The 23,664-nt window shown below is 47.6% G+C and overlaps 1 protein-coding gene across 1 annotated transcript in view; it reads right to left on the minus strand.

Moving 5' to 3' along the window:
- The window catches only part of fat2 (FAT atypical cadherin 2), a 132,424-nt gene that overhangs the window by 11,357 nt on the left and 97,403 nt on the right, over positions 1-23,664 (minus strand). Inside the window, exons 19-24 of the mRNA XM_056275045.1 lie at positions 19,298-19,495; positions 17,998-18,598; positions 16,763-16,963; positions 14,441-14,595; positions 5,073-5,523; positions 1,030-1,183 (exon numbers count right to left, since the gene is read on the minus strand). Coding sequence (XP_056131020.1) covers positions 1,030-1,183; positions 5,073-5,523; positions 14,441-14,595; positions 16,763-16,963; positions 17,998-18,598; positions 19,298-19,495 — 1,760 coding nt within the window. The remainder of the gene's footprint in view (positions 1-1,029; positions 1,184-5,072; positions 5,524-14,440; positions 14,596-16,762; positions 16,964-17,997; positions 18,599-19,297; positions 19,496-23,664) is intronic.

The raw sequence follows: 23,664 nt of genomic DNA on the forward strand, positions 1-23,664 counted from the left end.
CTCCAAAGCGGTGGTCCTACGTTGCACTGTGAGACAGGTTCCAAGACGGCCGATATTATGGTTTTGCAACCGAAGATAAGCTGGGACAAAAGCCCAACAGTGTCAGAAATGTAGGATGATCATTTCACAATGTGACTGCTGCTACGACCTACGTCTACTGACCAACCAATAGAAATGCTGCACGAAACGATGCACCAATCAACGCCATGCACAGTCTTTGCTGGCGCTAAACACAAACAAACACACTGTCAGCATCTGTGACCCAAATGCCACGGATTCAACGAAATGAGCTGCAGCAACTATTGAGAGGACTCGATTCCTGCTTGGCGTCATGTTGCTCTACCAGCAGCGTAGATTGATTATGTGCACTGATGCGACACGCACGCTGATGAAGTTTTTATGGACTTGGGTCGTAGCCTGTGATTCAGTAGTGTTATCATCGTACAGCCTACACACATCACACTTGATGTCGTACCAAGTTTATTAGACCCATGTCACACAATGTGGCTTGCAGTAAACTTGCAGGATTGCTAAAATCACACAGTCTGTAGGAGGCTTTAGTCTCGCTTTTCAGGACCAAGTTTCCTCCTATATGGCGACCCCCAACGGGAGCAGCCGAAAGTAGTAGTAGTAGTAGTAGTAGTAGTAGTAGCAGAAGTTAAGATACCTGCTTTTACAAAAGGGAAAAAGCAGCTTGGTCCTTTAGAAATTGAGGCAACAAGAAAAACTGCACCTGTCCGCATCCATGTGGCGCGTGTCATTGGTCTAGTGTGGAGAAAATTTACCATTTTACAAGGAATTTTACCAACACACTCCCTCAGCAGTAAGGACAGTGCTGGCATGACAACAGTGGACAAAATTCCCCTGGTTTCTTGTGCAGTGACACATTTGTGTGACTCAGTAGTTCCTTCAGACCGACACAACTTTCAAGTTATAGTATATTGTATAAAACTGTTATCATATAGTTATTTAAGAAAGAAAAGCATTTAAAAATAAAGACAACCTATGTACATGTGATGTGTGTCTTACCGCGCTCCAACGATGTCCTGTGAACAGTTGCAGAGGTAACCTTGTGTTTTCGGCACACACACGCCTCCATGTGCACATGGCGAGGAGGTGCACGGGTTGTGGGTCAGCTCACAGTGAGGGCCGTGGTAGTGACCCGGGCATCTGCAGCGCGGCTCTGGGGAAAACAAATAAATAAACGCATCGCACCCAGACGTCAACGCAAGACAAACTGGCGTTATCACATTTGTTGTTGGCTTGACATCAAGGCATTGATCACAGCGTTGGATTACATGGAGTTTTTCACCAGACGTGTTGTTTTCTTTTTCACTGAAGTTCAAGTCTCGTTTCCATCACTGAGAACACTCACGTCACCCGTCGCAGCTGACAGAAGGACTCGTGATACTGACAAAATGAAACGTCACCACATTTCTGGCCGAACACTTCCACATTGATAATGTGATGGCATTGCTGGGCTGACCACTGGTGCTCTCATGAGGCGTTTACACGGCAGTAAATGATGACCGATGATCGTTAGTCATGTGGACATGAAGACCCAGCAGGTACACACACTCACTGTTCAGTTCACTAAAACAGCCAAACAAGTTCAAAAAGTTGTCTCACTTTCCTGTAATGCAGCCTGTAAAACAGCAGAAGATGTACTCTATTAGTCCCCGTGGGGAAATTCATCCTCTGCATTTACCCCATCCCAACATACACTGCAGTGGGCGGCCACAGCGCCCGGCGGCCAACTGCAGTTCTTCTTGCCACGCCTCGGTCAGGGACACAGGCAGGAGTTTGAACGCGAACGTGCATGTCTTTTGATGGTGGGAGGAAACCGGAGCACCCGGAGGAAACCCACACAGACACGGGGAGAACATGCAAACTCCACACAGAAAGGACCTGGGACGGCCTGGGATTCAAACCCAGGACCTTCTCGCTGTGAGGCAACAGTGCTGACCACTGGGCCACCCAGGGCTCTGGGTTTCAGTCACAGAGCAGTTGAAGGGACTGATGCAAGTTCACAGCGGGAGTCAATCTAAGGTGTGGCCAATACTTTTTGCTCATTTCAGGACATGCTGCGCTGGCGGTAATCTGGCACAACGGAGGCACAGGTGTAAAAGGGTTGGATTAGAAGGAAGAAGCTATCAGTAGAAGTGGTGGGGTCTGTCTTCAGTTACCGTCAGTCAAGTCAGCTCCTCTCAGTCCCTTGAAAAGCAGCACGCTCTGTCATGGTGAACTGCCACTTTCATAATGGACGGTGGAAGTCCAGACAGTCTAAGGCAGAAAAGCCTCTCCCCGGGTAGCGTGGCGGTCTATTCCGTTGCCTACCAACATGGAGATTGCCGGTTCGAATCCCTGTGTTACCTCTGGCTTGGTTGGGCGTCCCTACACACAACTGGCCGTGTCTGCGGGTGGGAAGCCCAGAAACTACCAGACAACGCCTTGCACCTGCGGCAAGACGTGTTCTGACTAGGTGGCGAAGCCGGCATAATAACTGGTTTTATTTGACACCAAACTAGCCCTGCACCATCTGATTTTGACTGACACCCCCGCAAATCAGCAAATGCACACAGGCGAGAGAAAAGCCACCTTGTGCCCAACGAAACTGTCATCTGTGTTAATACTACCTAGAGCCCCTAGTCTCATATCAGCATCTACTACAGACTATATCCACCTACTGACCAGACCCAGCTGACAGGCTGCTACAGACCAAAGCCTTTCATTTCATCACCTCACAGCACTAGTCCTCTCTGATGTACATTTATATAAAGGAATAAACCGCTGTACGATCAACTGACTGATGTTTAAGCGTGGGTAAATGATACCCTCAGAGACACCTGGAGGTAACACCTGCATGCTAACCAGCTCTATGCCCCCATATAGTACTGACCAGCTCTATGCTCCCATATACTGACCAGCTCTATGCTCCCATATACTGACCATCTCTATGCTCCCATATACTGACCAGCTCTATGCTCCCATATACTGACCAGCTCTATGCTCCCATATACTGACCAGCTCTATGCCCCCATATACTGACCAGCTCTATGCTCCCATATACTGACCAGCTCTATGCTCCCCAGATACTGACCAGCTCTATGCTCCCATATACTGACCCGCTCTATGCCCCCATATACTGACCAGCTCTATGCCCCCCTATACTGACCAGCTCTATGCCCCCCATATACTGACCAGCTCTATGCTCCCATATACTGACCAGCTCTATGCTCCTATATACTGACCAGCTCTATGCTCCCATATACTGACCATCTCTATGCTCCCCTATACTGACCAGCTCTATGCTCCCATATACTGACTAGCTCTATGCTCCCATATACTGACCAGCTCTATGCTCCCATATACTGACCAGCTCTATGCTCCCATATACTGACCAGCTCTATGCTCCCATATACTGACCAGCTCTATGCCCCCCATATACTGACCAGCTCTATGCTCCCATATACTGACCAGCTCTATGCTCCCATATACTGACCAGCTCTATGCTCCCATATACTGACCAGCTCTATGCTCCCATATACTGACCAGCTCTATGCTCCCATATACTGACCAGCTCTATGCTCCCATATACTGACCAGCTCTATGCCCCCCATATACTGACCAGCTCTATGCTCCCATATACTGACCAGCTCTATGCTCCCCATATACTGACCCGCTCTATGCCCCCATATACTGACCCGCTCTATGCCCCCATATACTGACCAGCTCTATGCCCCCATATACTGACCAGCTCTATGCCCCCCATATACTGACCAGCTCTATGCTCCCTTATACTGACCAGCTCTATGCTCCTATATACTGACCAGCTCTATGCTCCCATATACTGACCATCTCTATGCTCCCCTATACTGACCAGCTCTATGCTCCCATATACTGACCAGCTCTATGCTCCCATATACTGACCAGCTCTATGCTCCCATATACTGACCAGCTCTATGCCCCCCATATACTGACCAGCTCTATGCTCCCATATACTGCTTGCTGGTTTTTTTAGTTTTTTTTTTTCCAAACCCAAGTAAGAGAAACATCATTAACAGGCTTTTATGAACAGGTTGGTTTTTCCATGGTTGGTCCAGTGTGTAGATATGTGTATCATCTGGACTGTTGAGTTTCTTATCCACCACCCCAGAGAGAGCAGACTACACCACACCCTCCTGAACCTCACACCAACTCATGAATACTGTCACAATAAAATCCCTATTCAAGTTAAAGAAACTTGAATAGGGTTTTTAGTGTGATAGTATTCATATGGGTTGGTGTGCTGTATACTAGGCTTAGGTATACAGATGCACTATGTGTATAACATTTCCTTTTTGCTTTTGTTCCCAGATGGTATTGTTGTAATGCACATTGTTTTTGATGTTATTGATGTTATTGGCTAGGAAGAGTGGAGTAATTGGCCGGATACAATTGGGGAGAAAAAAAAAGAAGGGGGGGGTCCAAAAAAAAAAGGGAAAAAAACATGGTGACATGCCTATCAGCTGCTACGGTAAGTAATGAGAGGAGTCAAACTGGGAGGTGTCCTATCATGCAAACACAATAATACACGACAAATTAAACTCCAAAAACTTTAAATATGCTGTCATGCCCAGAGAGAATGTATTTACCCCGTAAAGAATAACTTCCAGTAGGGCACGCAAGTAGCTCTGAAGCTACAATCCTCAACTCAGATGTGAACCAAAGGGTCGCCCCGCTACCAAAATACAAACCAGAGGACTGGAAGCTGCTGTCATTCCCAGGTTGACTGACAGGTCTCTTCATACAAGGACTAACACTAAGTAACAACTAAATGTGAGTTTGTAATGTTTTCCGATGCTGTTCAAGGTTTGTTTACATCGCTAATGGTTGTAACGATTGGAGTAAAACAGGTTCACATTTTCAATTACCTTTGGTTGAGAAAGACACAAAATGACTATTTTACATCTACAGCTCATTCATGTGTGAATTATAATAACTCCATTTCATACAGTCAGATAAACAACAGACTTTAAGTAGTGATTCTCTTTGTTTTCTGAGTAGATCTGAAGGAATCCTGCTGCACTCACCTCCATTCACATTCTCCTCACAGGTGCCTCCATTCTGACAGGGGTTGGAGTCACACCCTCCTGGTCCTCCACAACACTGGTACACCCCGAACACCCTCCTGCCTCCTGGCCCCACCCACTCCCCTGCGTCACCCAATCTGATTCGCTCCTTGTTCAACTCAAGGCCCTCCAGGCAGCCAACAAAATTGTGCAAATGCCTGGAGTCTCCGACGGAGCCTGGAGCGGCTGTGGCGAAGAGCAAAGCACCATGGGATCTCATCATGTGGCAGGGCCGGGTCAGATCCACTGAAGCTGAGCGTCGCTGATCCAGAGTCAGTCTCAGGACACTCGCACTGACCTCCAACAGGATGTGGTGCCAGCGTCCATCTGACACGGGGTCAGCTGTCACCAGGAGTGACATGAGGGGGGCGGAGCCACAACTGTAGCTGAACTGCAGCTCCCCATTGGTCAGCTGTGGGAAGAGAGGGTGGAGTCAGATGTAGAAGAAGATGTAGATATAGAAGAATTCATCATGCATGTTGGTAATTCCATTTCATTTGTCAGACATGTCTTTGATTTCTGTTTCTCAAAATATTTTTGTCTCATTTAATATTTTGCATTAAAAAGTCACTTTTGTATTAATTCTGTCTTTAATAATTCATTATTATTGCTATTGTCATGGTTATTTCCAGTGGCGGCTGGCCAGTACAAGGCGCTGGGGTGCCGCCCCCTTCAAATGTCAAGGGATGAAAATCCAATTAAACATGATAAATATAATGTAGTTGTATAATGCAAATAATGATGAAATAAAAGTGTTGCTAGTCTGTGAGCGTCTGTCAGCAGCATTAAATATTGGTTCAAATGGTATTTAGTTGGTTTCTGTCTGAATACATATACTTCCTGTCTGAATACATATACTTCCTGTCTGAATACATATACTTCCTGTCTGAATACATATACTTCCTGGGTGAGGGGCGCCGGCCAAACCATACCTTATGTAAGCCCTCAAACTTGTGGCGAGCAGGTGACCTGAGGCTGCTGTCTGATTGGTTTCTTCAGATTTTCCAGGGGGCGCAGTTCTGTGCACCCCAGACACCCCCACTTTTATTAGCAGTGAATTGGTGTTGTTTAATGTTTTTGGATCTAATGTGATTGGACAATTCTCGTGGCTGTCAATCATGTTCACACCCACCACCACGCCTCATCTTGACTGTCAATCATCCACCGTCTACCAACCCTGATAAAATCTCTGGGCTACATGGTCCTTCTGAATAACTCTGTGACTGTGTGGACATTAAAGCAGCTGTCAGGTGTGCTGCGCCAAGGTACATTGCACCCCCCCAAAAATATTTTTTTAGCACCAGTCGCCAATGGTTATTTCCATAGTGTATCTTCAAGTTAAAAATACTCCAGTCAACTGACAATGTTACAATTTCACTTAGCAGACAATTTTTTCCAAAGCGACGAGTTAATACAACACGAGTAAGGATCTAGTCAGGAGGCGACAATGTAAGCGCCAAAAAACTAGGTTCAAGTCCGATAGGACATAGGCATCAACAGGCAGTGCACAAAGGCAATGCATAGAAGAGTTTTTATCTTTTATTTTTTTGTATTTCTATTAATACCATCAGGTGTGGGGGTGTTGGACAAAGAGCTGGTATTTTAGCTTCTTCTCAAAGATGGAGAGGGACTCAGCGGATCAATTGGAGTGTGGTAACTCGTTCCACCACTGGGGAACTACAGAAGAGTCGGCTCGTGACTCAGGCCCCGTGGTGGTGGATGTGCCAGGAGCCTTTCATTGGCACAGCGTAGTGAGCAGGACTGAGTGTAGACCTGAATGAGGGAGTTCAGGTAGGCGGGAGCCGTTTTAGTTGCTGTTTTTGAAAGCAAGCATCAAGGTTTTGAATTTGATGTGGGCAGTACCTGGGAGCCAGTGGTCCTTCCACTGGCTCCCGGGTACTGACATGTGCTGTTCTGGGTTGGTTGAAGACCAGACGCGCCGCCGTGTTCTTAATCATTTGCAGAGGTTTGAAAGTACATACAGGGAGACCTGCCAGTAAGGAGTTGCAGTACAGAGCCTGTACCAGGAGTTGTGCTGCATGCTCAGACAGGTAGGGTCTAATTTTCCTGAAGTTGTACAGGGCAAATCGACATGACTGAGCAATCGAGGCCACATGAACCTTAAAGGTTAGTTGGTCACCAGTCATGACACCCAGGTTTCGGGCAGATTTTATGGGCATGAGCTGGGTTGACCCGAGCTGGATATTGATCTGTTGTTGTAAGGATGGACTGACTGGGATGACAAGCAGCTCAGTCTTTGATAGGTTAAGCTAAAGGTGGCGTTCTTTCACCCATGCAGAGAGATCAGTAAGGCATGTGCCGAGACTGTGAGGTCATCTGGTGGGCATGACAGGAAGAGCTGGGTATCGTCAGCAACGTTTTTCTCAATAACAACAAACTTTTATTGGAGATGTACCGATAGCTCGTTTTCTTTTCTTTTTTTGGGGGGGGGGAATCCCCCCTCCCCCCACCCCAATTGTACCCATCCAATTATCCCACTCTTGCGAGCCATCCTGATCTCTGCTCCGCCCCCTCTGCCGATCCGGGGAGGGCTGCAGACTACCACATGCCTCCTCCCATACATGTGGCATCGCCAGCCGCTTCTTTTCACCTGACAGTGAGGGGTTTTGCCAGGGGGACATAGCGCGTGGGAGGATCACGCTATTCCCCTAGTTCCCCCTCCCCCCTGAACAGGCGCCCCGACCGACCAGAGGAGGCGCTAGTGTAGCGACCGGGACACATACCCACATCCGGCTTCCCACCCGCAGACACGGCCAATTGTGTCTGTAGGGACACCCGACCAAGCCGGAGATAACACGGGGATTCGAACTGCTGATCCCCACGTTGGTAGGCAACAGAATAGACCGTTATGCCACCAGGACTTTTTCAGTGCTGATATTGATTCTGAGAACAAATCTTTTAAGTATTGGCCAATACTGAGTACCGATCCAATCCATTACTCTTACTGAACAGAACAGACTAAAACCGTTCATTGACCCCAAACTAATGGTGTTAGTCTGTCCATTGACCATCAGTGGACAACATAATTGAGATAAAATTAGATTTTTTTTACGCCAGGAAGTGGCACCAATGCTAACTTGATGAGAGCAGAGGAATTGCTTCTACAGTAGAAGGCCAAACATGTACAGGGATGGCTGCTGTGTGTCAGACCTTCCAGCTGTTCTTTTTCCAGCCTGTCTCGTGACTCTGCAGTGTAAATGAATTCACTTTTACTGGTGATTCCCCTCCTGATGCCTGCATGTGTTCCCGCCGTATGAGGTCAGCGTGAGAACTGAATTTCAACATCAAAACCAATCTCCTTTACACTCCTGCACACTCAGCGCTCCCTCAAAACCCAACACACCCTTTTATCTTTCTGCATGTTTTCTTTATCAAACAGAAGCTTCCTTGTATGCCCCCCATTAAAAGTGCAGTTGGAGTGTATATACTGCAAAGTGCTCAGTATTAGCCTGTCCGGCACCGTGGGCCATGATGCATTATTGATATTACCCTGTGTGGCTCGCTCACTCTTTGATTGGATGCTAAACTCTTCTGTTTTTTTGCACTGTTTTTGGTTGAAGGATGAATTTGTTTATTTTTGCCCCTGTACCGTGTGCAGATGAGGCTGCCTGACGCCTCATCACTGGAATGTTTTCTAAAAATGACAGGGGTTATTCAGTTCAGAGAGACTGACAAGGAAAGTCTTTCTGTGGACAAATTATGAGCAGGAAGGGCATCCAGGTAGCGTAGCGGTATATTCTGTTGCCTACCAACACGGGGATCGCTGAATTGAATCCCCGTGTTACCTCCGGCTTGGTCGGGCATCACAAAAGACACAGTTGACCGTGTCTGAGGGTCGGAAGCCGAATGTGGGTATGTGTCCTGGTCGCTGCACTAGCGCCTCCTCTGGTCATTCGGGGTGCATGCTCGGGGGGGAGGGGGAACTGGGGGGAATAGCGTGATCCTCCAACACGCTACGTCCCCCTGGTGTAGCTCCTCACTGTCAGGTGAAAATTAGCGGCTGGTGACTCCACATGTATCGGAGGAGGCATGCGGTAGTCTGCAGCCCTGCCTGGATCAGCAGAGGGGAGCAGTGACTGGGACGGCTAGAAAGATTGGGGTAATTGGCCAAGTACAATTGGGGAGAAAGGGGGGGAATATATATATATATATATATATATATATATATAATGAGCAGGAAGGAGGCGGGCCGGATGTGGTCACTGAAGGCTGTCATTGTGCTGAAATGAAACTTGTAGACATCCGAGGATTGTGGAATTTCTGCACATGTGAACACATGCGTACATATGCAAACACACACCCACACCCGCACCCACACCCACACACACACACACACACACACGTTAACACCAACAAAAGCGTAACTGTCAGTAACAGGCAGTAATCATAGGGTGGCTCTCTCGAGACAAAAGCTGCAGGTGAAGTGAACTGGACCTGTTGGTTGGCTGGTGTGAAGAATGAAGACTTCACGCGCTGTACTGCAAAACACCACGGCGACCTGTGAAGTGTGATTCTGAACCAGGCACTGGTTGAGAGCGTCTGCTAATAAAAGGAAAAGCACATTTCACATGCAGGTGGACTACTACACAGACCACCTGCAAGTGAAATGTGCTGCTCCTTTCAACCAGGAAATGTCAAAGTTGACCTCATCAAGAGACTGTGAACCTGCATTGTAGTTGGCAATTCATGTACAGAATTTTTTTCTCAGAGTATCTGAGGCTAATATCTGGAGCATGGCGCTGCTGAAAAAGACCATGTGTGCTCACCAAACCTACCCTGGATAAATACATTTAAAAATTAAGTGTGCCGAAGGTTCTGGGTAGTGAGACATGTCACCGGCTCCCGTTGCCAGGACATTTACTTTTCTGTTTCCGTCACTTTTACAACTGTCTCTTTGCAGAGCTCGCTGATCGTGAAGACGGCAGGCTGGTGAGTTTCCTGCGTCTCAAGGGGAGAGATACGTGTTGTAGCTTGAGCAGGTCTCTTTTCAAGCCATGGCAAAAGAAAAAAAATAAAACATAGAGGGTCTTTTGAGAGCGGCACGTTTTAACTATTCCATTTTACAATAAAACCGGCCAAGGCTCATTCTTGCATGTGGAAGACAATATGTAAAACACAAGAGAGGGAACCTGGAAAAACTGAGTGTCTCTTTTGATGTTTGCAAGCAAAAAAAAAAAAAAAAAAAAAAAATTGACTGAATATTTTGCCGGGGTGTCACATAAACCAGGATAATCCACAAGGGGAGGTGTCGTACTGCATTTCAAGTCCACATCACGCCCTCTTTTTTTTCATGTGTTTGGAGAATTATTCATGTCTCTCAAAGAATAAATTGATTGATTATTCTGTTTAAACTTGGCCCTTTAATGTGGTGCAGTAGACTTGAGTACGGGCGTGGGGGGAGGATTCCTCTGTTCCCATGATGATTCCAAAAGGGCATGTTGATAAATTTGCAAGACAGCAGCTTTTCATGTCATGGAAAGGGCATGCATGTGGCGTGCGCTGAGCCAGTGCTTGTCCAAACTAGAGTCGACAGGGTATTGATGAACCGATTGCACTAGAAAAGAGATGAACGACATGAAAACATACTGGTGTGGCTGGCTTCTTAATCTGTCCAGGAATGTTAGAGTAAAGGGGAGGATTAGCACCGTCTCTGAAGTCTTTTGGCTACTTAGCAGAGTTAAACCCATGTGCCATGCTGTCACACGGAGCTGAGGAATGAAACATGAGGACATGGGGACGCGATAATCTAAACATCCATCAGTGTGCTGGTGAAGATGCAGATTTTGACTGAGATTATTTTCACGCGATTTCCAGTGAAATAATTCAACAAGTTCAGCACTAACATTCTCCTCCTAGAACTTCTCTATGAACTTCTCTGGCCAGTGTGGAAGACGTGGAGGCCTCCTGACATTCATTCAGCAATCGTTTGTACTTATGAAGTTTTCTTACACACCCATGGAATTCTTTAGTGCCCAAGTTTGTCTCAGAGGTCAGGAATCAGGAACACTTGGTCATTTCCTTGAACCAGTCCACAGTGGTACAACACAAAGACAAAAACACATATCCAAAAACTACAAGAACTTCAAGAACACACATACTAACTAACACATAGTATATCCAAAACTAAACTAAAAAAAAAATCACTGTCCAGGAGAATGAACGCCAGTCAGGATGACTGCCAGAACTGCTGGTCTGCATGGGCTAGCAGTTAGCTTAGCCTGCCTCGCTTCTGTGTCCTGTCAGACCGCCCTCGGTGCTTCCTCCTCGGGCGCAGCTCCAGGCAGGGGCCATGATCCCTGAGCCCACAGAATGCAGCAGACCAGGCTGCCCCAGCAGACCCAACGCCAGCTCTCCCAGCCAGACACCCTTGACACACCTTCCCGTACTCCACACAACGACACCAAAAACACCAGTCAACACCAGGCGAGGCCGCCGCCAGACTGCTCCTGGTGCCAGCAGAACCACCAGTCCGCATGGACCAGCAGCCAGCTCAGCATGCCCCGCTTATTGTCAGACCGCCCTCGGTGTTACCTCCTCAGTCACAGCTCCAGGCAGGGCCATGGCCCCTGGGCTCACAAGACCCAGCAGACCAAGCTCACCCAGATGACCCAGCGCCAGCTCTCCCAGCCATCAAACGAAGACAAAACTTAAACGCAGAAGTGGAAAAGGACACTACATGGACGGTACTGAATGAGGTCGCTGTAAAAGTGAATTCACACCGCCATCTTCCTGCACCGGAAGTGGTCAGTGTAGAACCTGGGTAACCCCTGAATTTAGACACCAGTTGGCTGACAGTGATGTCTTTGAAAGCCTGGGTGATGGCTCGTTTGCTAGAAATAGAATTACAAATAACCATTAGGCTTTGCTTCTGACTGTCAGACAATCTTGAGCTAAAAAAATTCCATGGGTGTGTAAGAACTAATTTGTATGAACCATTGATGAACGAGGCCAATATCTTAAAAACAAAGTTACATGGCCTCTTGTCAGGTGTGTTTATAACTATAAATCAAATCGATTTTATGAGGAAAGATCAGCTCTCTACTCAGCTGCAGCATGACTCTGATTTGAAAAATCTGAATTAGAACCACAATCGGATTCTATTTGTGAATCAGTGAAGATTCCTGGTTTCTGAGATCATCTAATGACCCCCCCCATTTTTCTCCCCAATTATATCCGGCCAATTACCCCACTCTTCCGAGCCGCCCCAGTTACTGCTCCACCCCCTCTGCCGATCCAGGGAGGGCTGCAGACTACAACAAGCCTCCTCCGATACATGTGGAGTCACCAGCCGCTAATTTTCATCTGACAGTGAGGAGTTTCACAAGGGGGACGTAGTGTGTGGGAGGATCCCGCTATTCCCCCCCAATTCCCCCTCCCCCCCTGAACAAGTGCCCCCACCGACCAGAGGAGGTGCTAGTGCAGCGACCAGGACACATACCCACATCCGGCTTCCCACCTGCAGACACGGCCAATTGTGTCTTTTGGGATGCCCGACCAAGCCGCAGGTAACAAGGGGATTCGAACCGGCGATCCCCGTGTTGGTAGGCAACGGAATAGACTGCAACGCCACCCACCCCAGCAATAATGATTCTAACCAAATGGCTCTTCCTCCACCTCTGCAAGGACGGATTAAAACTAAGCGGAAGTGGACAAAGATAAAGATTCACTCTCTTCCCCAAGGACACTTCAGCACCGGTTTCCCTGGCACTGGTTTCACTGACAAGTGACCAGTACGGTGGTTGCTGATTTCACTGAAGAGTGAACAGTATGGCAGTTGCTGGTTTCACTGGGTGAGCAGAAGAGAGAATCCTTCATCAATCCTCTGACATTCTTCATGAATCTGCCTGACAATGATCACAATCACACTCCTTTTAGTTTCCTTCACCAAATGTCAACGTGTCAGCTGTGATGTGCAACACCGACAGTCCTGACAGTACTGACCCAGATCCACAACAGAGTCGAACATCGCTCTGGGATCAGATGTGAAGGAGGACAGTAAACACAGATAACAGTAAAATGAGGACACAGCGTTTTAGACCAAGCTTCTATTACCGACTAGTCTTAAAACCAAATTATGAATAGTCTGTATTAAGCAAAACGTAACAATGTAACGTAATGTCCTGCTGGAAAGATACGTTATAACTGGAATAATTACCTTACCAGGCTGTTTGTGACATAGTGAGACTTCAGTTCTTACAACCAGTTGTGTTTGTTTAATTTTGTGGATTGAGTCGTGTGTATATATTACCTCTAATGTGACTGCAGACTTGATGTTACATTACATCTTATTGGTGGAGTTGATTACAAGAAGAGTTGCATTACTGGGCATCCGGGTAGCGTAGCGGTCTATTCTGTTGCCTACCAACACGGGCATCACCGGATCGAACTCCCGTGTTACCCCCGGCTTGGTCGGGCATTCCTACAGACACAATTGACTGTGTCTGCAGGTGGGAAGCCGGATGTGGGTGTGTGTCCTGGTCGCTGCACTAGCGCCTCCTCTGGTCAGTCGGGGCGCTTGTTCAGGGGGGAGGGGGAACTGGGGGGAATAGCGTGATCCTCCCATGTGCTACATCCTCCTGGTGAAACTCCTCACTGTCAGGTGATAAGAAGCGGCTGGTGACTCCACATGTATTGGAGGAGGCATGTGGTAGTCTGCAGCCCTCCCCGGATCAGCAAAGTGGGTGGAGCAGCGACCAGGACAGCTTGGAAGAGTGGGGTAATTGGCCAAGTACAATTGGGGAGAAAAATCCCAAAAAAAAAAAAAAGAGTTGCATTACTTTTGACTGGTGGATGTGGCTACCAACTTTTGACAGGAACAACTAACACACCACTGATGTGTTGGGAAAATAAGTGACAGTAGAACATGTATGTAAGTGACAGTAGAAAATGTATGTAAGTGACAGTAGAACATGTATGTGAGAGTAGAACATGTATGTAAGTGACAGTAGAAAATGTATGTAAGTGACAGTAGAACATGTATGTGAGAGTAGAACATGTATGTAAGTGACAGTAGAAAATGTATGTAAGTGAGAGTAGAACATGTATGTAAGGGTAAAAATAATCTTTCTTGCATTCTTAGAGGATGAATATTAGATCCTAAATCTATTTCTTTTTACAAATCAGAGGGTTAGATCACCATACTACTACTCCTACTACTCCTACTACTAATAATAATATTTGTAAAGGAATCTTCAGGGAGTTAAAGGAGGGTTACACAAAATCAAAAGAAGAGAAACAGCAGAATGACAATCTAGGGGGATAAAGCGAATACAACAGAACAATTAACAGAGAACAGCCACAGATCATACCTGTAATGCTCCCCAGTCGGTGCCGTTGGCGGCCATGATGAGGCCCTGCTCCTGGAAGGTCTTGAACATCAGCACCAGTCTGAAGCTGTGGCTGTCTTCATCCATCTGGTGAAGGTACCTCAGGTAGCCTTTACCATCGAACCGCACTGCCGTCTCTGATGTAAACACAAAGGATCTCTAATGAGGTTTGAGGTAGGAACACTGTTTCATGCTCACACTTGTACATACACACACGTACACCATTTAAGCATTTCAGTGGACGCCCTTCCCGCCTCAAAAGTGAGATGTCAGATCAGAATGTCCCTGGTAGCATCTAACAACTGCTATTAGCCTCACTGCATGATGGCTGGTATACATCAGCTAAAACCTAGTCTGCAACCTGGTCTAAGGATCTGAGGCCACAAGATTGTTTTCAAAGATGACCCAACAATAAGAATGGATGGACAGACAGACAGACAGACAGATAGATAGATAGATAGATAGATAGATAGATAGATAGATAGATAGATAGATAGATAGATAGATAGATAGATAGATAGATAGATAGATAGATAGATAGATAGATAGATAGATAGATAGCCTTTATTGTCCCACAGGAAATTACAAAATGTCATTTCTTTTGTGTACAAGTACATGAGAGAAATGACAATACATTGTTCCTGATTCCTGAAATTTGTCTTCACAGCGAGTACATGACCCTGAAACATGCAGATAATCACACCACAACGTACAGATATACACACAGATACAGAAACACACAACATTCACTCACACTCACAGGTATATTGCAATAGTAGTCGATCTGCCTTCTCGGATGGACTCCTATTCTATTTTAAAGTTATGTTCTACTTTGCCCTTCTACTAACAGAATTGGTTCTAGGCTGGGAATCCGGGTGGGAATCCCGGTGGCATGGTGGTTGATGCCATTGCCTACCAACACAGTAATCGCCGGTTCTAAAGAAGCGGCTGGAGACACCACATGTATCAGAGGAGGCATATGATAGACTACAGCCCTCCCCGGATTGGCAGAGGTGGTGGAGCAGCCACCAGGATGGCTTGGAAGAGTGGGGTAATTGGGCAGATACAATTGGGGAGAAACAGGGGAACGCCCCCCCCTAAAAAAAAAAGACAGTGGTTCCAGTCTAACAGAGGTAGTGGTGGACCATCATGTATGAACTGCTGCTGAGGTGCCTTGGAGCAGAGCCGAGTTTGTCATCACAGACAGGTTGTCTTCCATATCTCCACATCCTGACATCTGACACAGCACACTTCCTCTTTATCAAAGCTAGCAGCCTGTTAAGACCAGAGAGGTTCCCAGTTCAGTCAAAACACAGCAGATAAGTTGGAGACCATCTCCTGAATGTGTTAGTTGCCAGGTGAGGAGAGAGAAGACGACTCAGGGAGATAATGGATGGGTGCCCTGGCTGACTTCTCTCAGGTCTAATCCTCATAGGAATGCCGCCACATCGGTCTTCAGATGCTCCGACAAGGAAAGAGGCAGCAGACTGTTGCCTGTCAGCTGCAGTTAGTTTGTTCAGCGGGTTGTGAAGCGACTCAGTCACTTCCAGGAATACCAGCAAATTTGGGCTTGCAGAGAAGGTTTTACATTCATGTCCAGGGGATGAAGATGTTGGAGAGAATCATCCTAAGTCATCGTGCTGTCCCTCCTCTACTGAACCAAAATAATAACCGAGACTGTAATCCGTCAGTCAGCGATCGCCTCTACTTCCTGTGACATCCAAACCTTCATGAATCGCAACAGAGAGCAGCTTTGGTGCAACATACAACAGATAACACTAGAAGAGTAAAATGACATAGGTCCGGGTAGCGTGGTGGTCTATTTTGTTGCCTACCAACACGGGGATCGCTGGTTTGAATCCCCGTGTTACCTCCGGCTTGGTCAGGCATCCCTACAGACACAATTGGCCGTGTCTGCGGGTGGGAAGCTGGATGTGGGTATGTGTGCTGGTTGCTGCACGAGTGACTCCTCTGGTCGGTCAGGGTGCCTGTCCGGGGGGGGGGGGGGGGGACTGGAGGGAATAACGCGCTACGTCCCCCTGGTGAAATTCCTCACTATCTGCTGAAAAGAAGCGGCTGTTGACTCCACATGTATCGGAGGAGGCATGTGGTAGTCTGCAGCCCTCCCCGGATCAGCAGAGGGGGTGGAGCAGCGACCGGGACGGCTCGGAAGAGTGGGGTAATTGTCCGGCTATGATTGGGGAGAAAAAAGGGGGGGAAAACCCACAAAAAAAAAAGAAGATGGACAATGGAAATGTTCTGACACACACACACACACACACACACACACACACACAGGCCTACCATTACAGGGACAAACGCTCTCCCAGCTGTGCGGTGGGGTGATGAAGGCAGTCCGCGCAGTGGCGTGCTGGCTCAGCCTCTCTCCAGACAGCCGCACAGCGTTCCTGCAGCCCCGTGGGGGGCAGTCAGCGCCGACACAGCCGTTATGGTTCACCTTCAGGATACTCAGGCCCAGGGAGTCCTCCATGTCAGATAAAATACCTGCAACAACATCAGTCACACAGTTTATATCCCGCATCTAAAAATGATCATCATCCGTACGGTGTCACGGGGGGGGGCTGATGTGAAGTCTGTGTAACTCAGTCCATCGTACCCATGACCGATGTAAACAACTTTCGGGATTGATAGTGTTAAAACGATAGATTAACCCCCCCTCCTTTTTTCTCCCAATTGTATCTTGCCAATTACCCCACTCTTCCTAGCCGTCCCGGTCGCTGCTCCACCCCCTCTGCCGATCCGGGGAGGGCTGCAGACTACCACATGCCTCCTCCCATACATGTGGAGTCACCAGCCGCTTCTTTTCACCTGACAGTGAGGAGTTTCACCAGGGGGACGTAGTGCATGGGAGGATCATGCTATTCCCCCCAGTCCCCCGAACAGGTGCCCCGACCGACCAGAGGAGGCGCTAGTGCAGCGACAGGACACATACCCACATCCAGCTTCCCACCTGCAGACATGGCCAATTGTGTCTGTAGGGACGCCCGACCAAGCCGGAGGTAACACGGGGATTCGAACCGGCGATCCCCGTGTTGGTAGGCAACAGAATAGACCGCTACGCTACCCGGACGCCATGATAGATTAATTTGTTCAAACCTGACGGTAGTGCAGTGGAAGCGGAAGGAGGTGAATGTAAGAGGACTGTGTTACTCACCCCTACTCAAATCATCCTAATTTTATACAATTTTAATTCATTAAATGTACGGGTCTTAATGAGTCATTTATATTCTCTCTATCTATCTGCTGGAGCGGGGTACTGTCTCGTCTGTATGGAGTCAACGTAATTGGCTCTGGACAGATTAAACTGTGGCAGCCCGCTAAATGAAGATACTTCTGAAAACCGCACAAGGAGCTGCAGTTCTGCTCTTAGACCAACACAACTTTCTAGATGTCTTATCCTTGAAGTTTTTAGCATCTTCCTTTTCATAAATCTTTGTCCGTGTCTCTGCACCAAAGAACCCCAGCTGTGGCGCAAATGAAAAGATTCCTTCCATAACATATGAACCTGGATGGATCACCTGCAAGTCTGGTTGTGGGGAGAGAGTGAACAACGCCGTCGTTTGGTCGCCGTACCAGCAGGACCTCCAGGACCTTGGAGTCGCGTAGCTGCTGCAGGCTGGCCAAGTTTAGTTCCTGTCTGGGCAGGCCGAGGGCGAGTCCCAGGCTCCGCTGGAGGCCTCGCCAGTGATCCCCCAGAAACTCCTCTGGCAACAGGCCGGCCAGCTGCAGTGTCATACCCGAGTCCAGCACCCTCTGGTTGGCTGCCCACACGTGAACTTTGACCCCGGTCCAAACATTGAATTTGCCGTCTGTCACGCTGACATTGAGCGAGTAGGAGCCCTCATCCAGGGATTCGTCTGCCCAGATCTTTCCATCGGCCAGGTCCACAGAGAACCGTCCCCCTGCAGGGACTTCTGAGACCAGCCGGTAGGCCAGCACATCCTGGAGGTCCTGGTCAGAGGCATGGAGCTTGCCGATGACACGGTTGGCAAACAGGCCGCCGGCGGTGGTGATGAAGACCTCTAAGGGCACCACAGATGGAGGGTACCTGCTTTGCTCGGTGACATTGATATTGACCACACAGATGGAGGAGAGAGGGGGATGACCGCTGTCCGTCACCTGAGTGACACAGAACAGATAACCATCAGCACCGAACACTGGCTCCAATACTGAGCACTAAGCTATAGTCTCCTCTGCTAGCCGTAAACGTGATGAATGATAATCATAACTTTTATTTGTGAAGCACATTTTATAAACAGTGAGAAAAGAAACAAATGACAGTGAGTTTATGAATGACCATGAAAAGTAAAGACCTATATTTCTTTTTTATGTGATTATACACGGAAAGTTGATTTACATCAAACTGTCCTTAAAGTCCATGTGACAACTTTTGTATAGTAGAATATTAACTTTTAATTGCATTAACTTCGTTTTTAACATTTATTTTAAGTGTACCAAAGGTGGAAAAAAAGAAAAAAGGAGAACATTAAAACACGTCAGTTATAACTCAGAAGTGCTTAAAGTGAACATTAATTCCATTTTCTAGGAATTGAAGTGGTCTTCTCAGTACTTTATGATGAATAGAGTTGGGGTGAAGGAGTGAGCAAGTTACAGCTCTGCAACTGCCACTGCAGTCACAGCTCTATATAGTATAGTATAATATAGTATAGTATGGTTTACTATATAGTATGGCTTACTATATCATGGTGTAGTATAGTATATATTAATATAGTAAACAGCCATCCTAGGTGAAATATGGAAATACAGAAAATCTAATCAGTAAGTCAGGCTGCCTCTCCCTCCCCAGTAAAATCTGACCTGGATCTTCAGCTGATGGTGGGCTTTGGTTTTTTTGCGGAGCGAAGCAGAAAGGGAGAGCAGGCCTCCCTGGTCGACATGGAAGCGTCGATCCTCGTTACCGCTGACGATATGGAAGGAGAACGGAGGACCGTTTCTGGGCGTGTCTCTGTCCGTCACCACCAGCTGGAGGATACTGCTGCCCACCACCTCGCCCTCCTAGATGGAGTGATACGTCAAAACACCCAGTCGTGTCATATCACATTATATCACACAATATATGACACCAAATCACAGACTCTCACATCATACGGGACAATATCACACAACATCACATCATATCAGCAATCAGGAACAATTTCATGTACTTGCGCACACAAAAGAAAAGAAATGCTGTCTCCCCCAGCCCACAGCAGTGCGACACTTAATACAAAACACATCCCAAATTCCCCAAAATCACCAAAAACACACAAAAACAGAGAGAACAAAGCAAAACAAAAAAAAAAACCCTCCCCCACACAAACAGTTAACAACACAGTCCACTCAGCGCAACACAGCCTAAAGAAATTCCACTTCCCAGAGAGTGAACACCAGCCAGGACGACTGTCAGAACTGCCGGTCTGCATGGGCTAGCAGTTAGCTTAGCCTGCCCCGCTTCCGCGTCCTGTCAGACCGCCCCTGGTGTTACCTCCTTGGGTGCAGCTCCAGGCCGGGCCGCGGTTCCTGGGCCCGCAGGACGCAGCAGACCCAGCTCTCCCAGCCATCAAATGAAGACAAAACAAACCTAGACGCGGACGTGGACAAAGACACCGCATGGACGGCACTGGACGAAGCCGCCGCAAACGCAAGTTCGCGCCGCCGTCTTCCCACACCGGAGCTGGGGGAGGCTGCTGCAGTCATGAATTTGCGCGCAATATCATACAATGTCACATCATATGGCACAATACTGTGGCGAATTCAGGGGGCAGCCGGGAATCTGCCGCAGCCGGGACGCGAACCCAGGTTGCCCGCACCACAGACGACTGCGCCAACCAGTCAACTAAAGGGTCCGACCCATTAGCCAACTGGCTAGCAGGTCTATTCATCTGTGGTCGTTACACTACCCCCTCCTTCAGGGAGCGCGTCCCCACGCATCAGCTCCCTCACGCCTCTGGGCGCACGCGCTTCTGGTGGCCTCACGGTCTCCCCATCCCACTTCTGACACCAATGTAGTGAATTAGGGGGCATCCGGGACTCCGCCACAGCTGAGACGCGAACCCGGGATGCCCCCACCACAGGCGACCGCACTAACCAGTTGTCTTAAGGGCCTGACCCGTTAGCCGAGGACTAGTGAGTCTAGTCATTCATGATCGTTACAATATCAAGCCACATTACACTGTGCAACAGTACCACATGCTAAAGCAGCACGGAAAACCCACCAGATAACCATCAAGATTTACACTGGCTGCTTGAACGCACAAAGGGACCAAACTCTAGAAGCTCATGTCACATAGACCGCTGAGCTACTTGTGGTTTGAATTCAGAATCATCTGGATAACAAGGAGCACCTGCCTTTGATTTTCCCTACTGTGTGTGTGTGTGTGTTTGACACCAAGAGAACTCATTACAGTGCTGAGCTGAAGCTCTGTGGAGGGAGTGTGAGAGAAGGAGGGCAGCCCTGAAAACAGAATGGTATTGATTGTGTGGTAAGTTTTAAAGAAACTGTGTCTACGTGTAAAGGCTGGTTCTCCGCTGATGTGTTTGGGCCTTGTCGAACCACCATATTCAGTACAGCTAACAAGACTGGTGTCTTTACGCCACGTCTGCCTACCAAACTACACTCACTGGCCACTTTATTAGGTACACCTTGCTAGTACCGGGTTGGACCCCCTTTTGCCTTCAGAACTGCCTTAATCCTTCGTGGCATAGATTCAACAAGGTACTGGAAACATTCCTCAGAGAGTTTGGTCCATATTGACATGATAGCATCACGCAGTTGCTGCAGATTTGTCGGCTGCACATCCATGATGCGAATCTCCCGGTCCACCACATCCCAAAGGTGCTCTATTGGATTGAGATCTGGTGACTGTGGAGGCCATTTGAGTACAGTGAACTCATTGTCATGTTCAAGAAACCAGTCTGAGATGATTCGAGCTTTATGACATGGCGCGTTATCCTGCTGGAATAGCCATCAGAAGATGGGAACACTGTGGTCATAAAGGGATGGACATGGTCAGCAACAATACTCAGGTAGGCTGTGGCGTAGACACGATGCTCAGTTGGTACTAAGGGGCCCAAAGTGTGCCAAGAAAATATCCCTCACACCATTACACCACCACCACCAGCCTGAACCGTTGATACAAGGCAGGATGGATCCATGCTTTCATGTTGTTGACGCCAAATTCTGACCCTACCATCCGAATGTCGCAGCAGAAATCGAGACTCATCAGACCAGGCAACGTTTTTCCAATCTTCTATTGTCCAATTTTGGTGAGCCTGTGCGAATTGTAGCCTCAGTTTCCTGTTCTTAGCTGACAGGAGTGGCACCCGGTGTGGTCTTCTGCTGCTGTAGCACATCTGCCTCAAGGTTCGACGTGTTGTGCGTTCAGAGATGCTCTTCTGCATACCTCGGTTGTAATGAGTGGTTATTTGAGTTACTGTTGCCTTTCTATCAGCTGGAACCAGTCTGGCCATTCTCCTCTGACCTCTGGCATCAACAAGGCATTTTCGCCCACAGAACTGCCGCTCACTAGATATTTTCTCTTTTTCGGACCATTCTCTGTAAACCCTAGAGATGGTTGTGCGTGAAAATCCCAGTAGATCAGCAGTTTCTGAAATACTCAGACCAGCCCGTCTGGCACCAACAACCATGCCACGTTCAAAGTCACTTAAATCACCTTTCTTCCCCATTCTGATGCTCGGTTTGAACTGCAGCAGATCATCTTGACCATGTCTGCATGCCTAAATGCATTGAGTTGCTGCCATGTGATTGGCTGATTAGAAATTTGCGTTAACGAGCAGTTGGACAGGTGTGCCTAATAAAGTGGCCGGTGAGTGTATCTCCTCACTCCACAAAGCTCAGAGATAACGATTAACTAATTAATAGCTTATTCTGAGCTATCATGGGATGGGCTCAGCTGGTCACCAACCCTTTCAAGCTCCAGGCAAACAAATGAAAGACTTCATAACAAATTCAGAAACATGTCACATATTTTCTTTTGTCATCTAGCACAGAGGCAGAGTTGTTCACACTGGGGATTGAACCCACAACCCGTCCCGCTGTGATGCTTCAGTGCTAATCACTCCACCAGCCCCCCATTTCAGTTCCATAGCATTTTAACATGTGATGTGCTGATAGCCACGGTATCCTCCTGCAGCAGATACACAAATTATGTTTCATCCATACATCATTAACCAGCATGCCGCAGCAGACACAGGAGTCAGCACCTCCCACAGTTTATTCAAACTCAGATGTCATATGATGAATCACTGCATACACACTGCTGGGTTTCCCTGAGCCACGCGTCTGCTTAACGAACTGGTGAAACTTGCTTCCCATTACAGGAGAAACATCCATCCATCCATCATGCAAACCGTTTATCCTGCTCTCAGGGTCGCGGGGATGTGGAGCCTATCCCGGCAGTGATTGAGCAGCAGGCAGGGAGACACCCTGGACAGGCCATCACGAGGCACGCACGCACACACGCACGCACACACACACACACACACACAAACAAAAACATCACAAACACTGAATTATACACTCATAAACACACAGATATATATACAATGGCTTGTGTGCAAACAGTCTAGGATGAACGAGGACAAGCTTACACACACACACACACACACACACACACACACACAAACACACACACACACACACACAAACAAACAAAAACATCACAAACACTGAATTATACACTCATAAACACACAGATATATATACAATGGCTTGTGTAAACACAGTCTAAGATGAACGAGGACAAGCTTACACACACACACAAACACACACACACACACTGAATTATACACTCATAAACACACAGATATATATACAATGGCTTGTGTGCAAACAGTCTAGGATGAACGAGGACAAGCTTACACACACACACACACACACACACACACACACACACACAAACACACACACACACACACACACACACACACACAAACAAAAACATCACAAACACTGAATTATACACTCATAAACACACAGATATATATACAATGGCCTGTGTGCAAACACAGTCTAGGATGAACGAGGACAAGCTTACACACACACACACACACACACACACACACACACACACACACACCAGTGTATATAGCAGTCCACACACGGCTGAGTCAGCCACGCATGGCTCACTGTGTTAGATTTCAGCACAATGATGTGCTTTAACCGA

Source organism: Lampris incognitus, chromosome 1, assembly GCF_029633865.1.
Source record: "Lampris incognitus isolate fLamInc1 chromosome 1, fLamInc1.hap2, whole genome shotgun sequence".
Taxonomy (NCBI): Eukaryota; Metazoa; Chordata; class Actinopteri; order Lampriformes; family Lampridae; genus Lampris; species Lampris incognitus.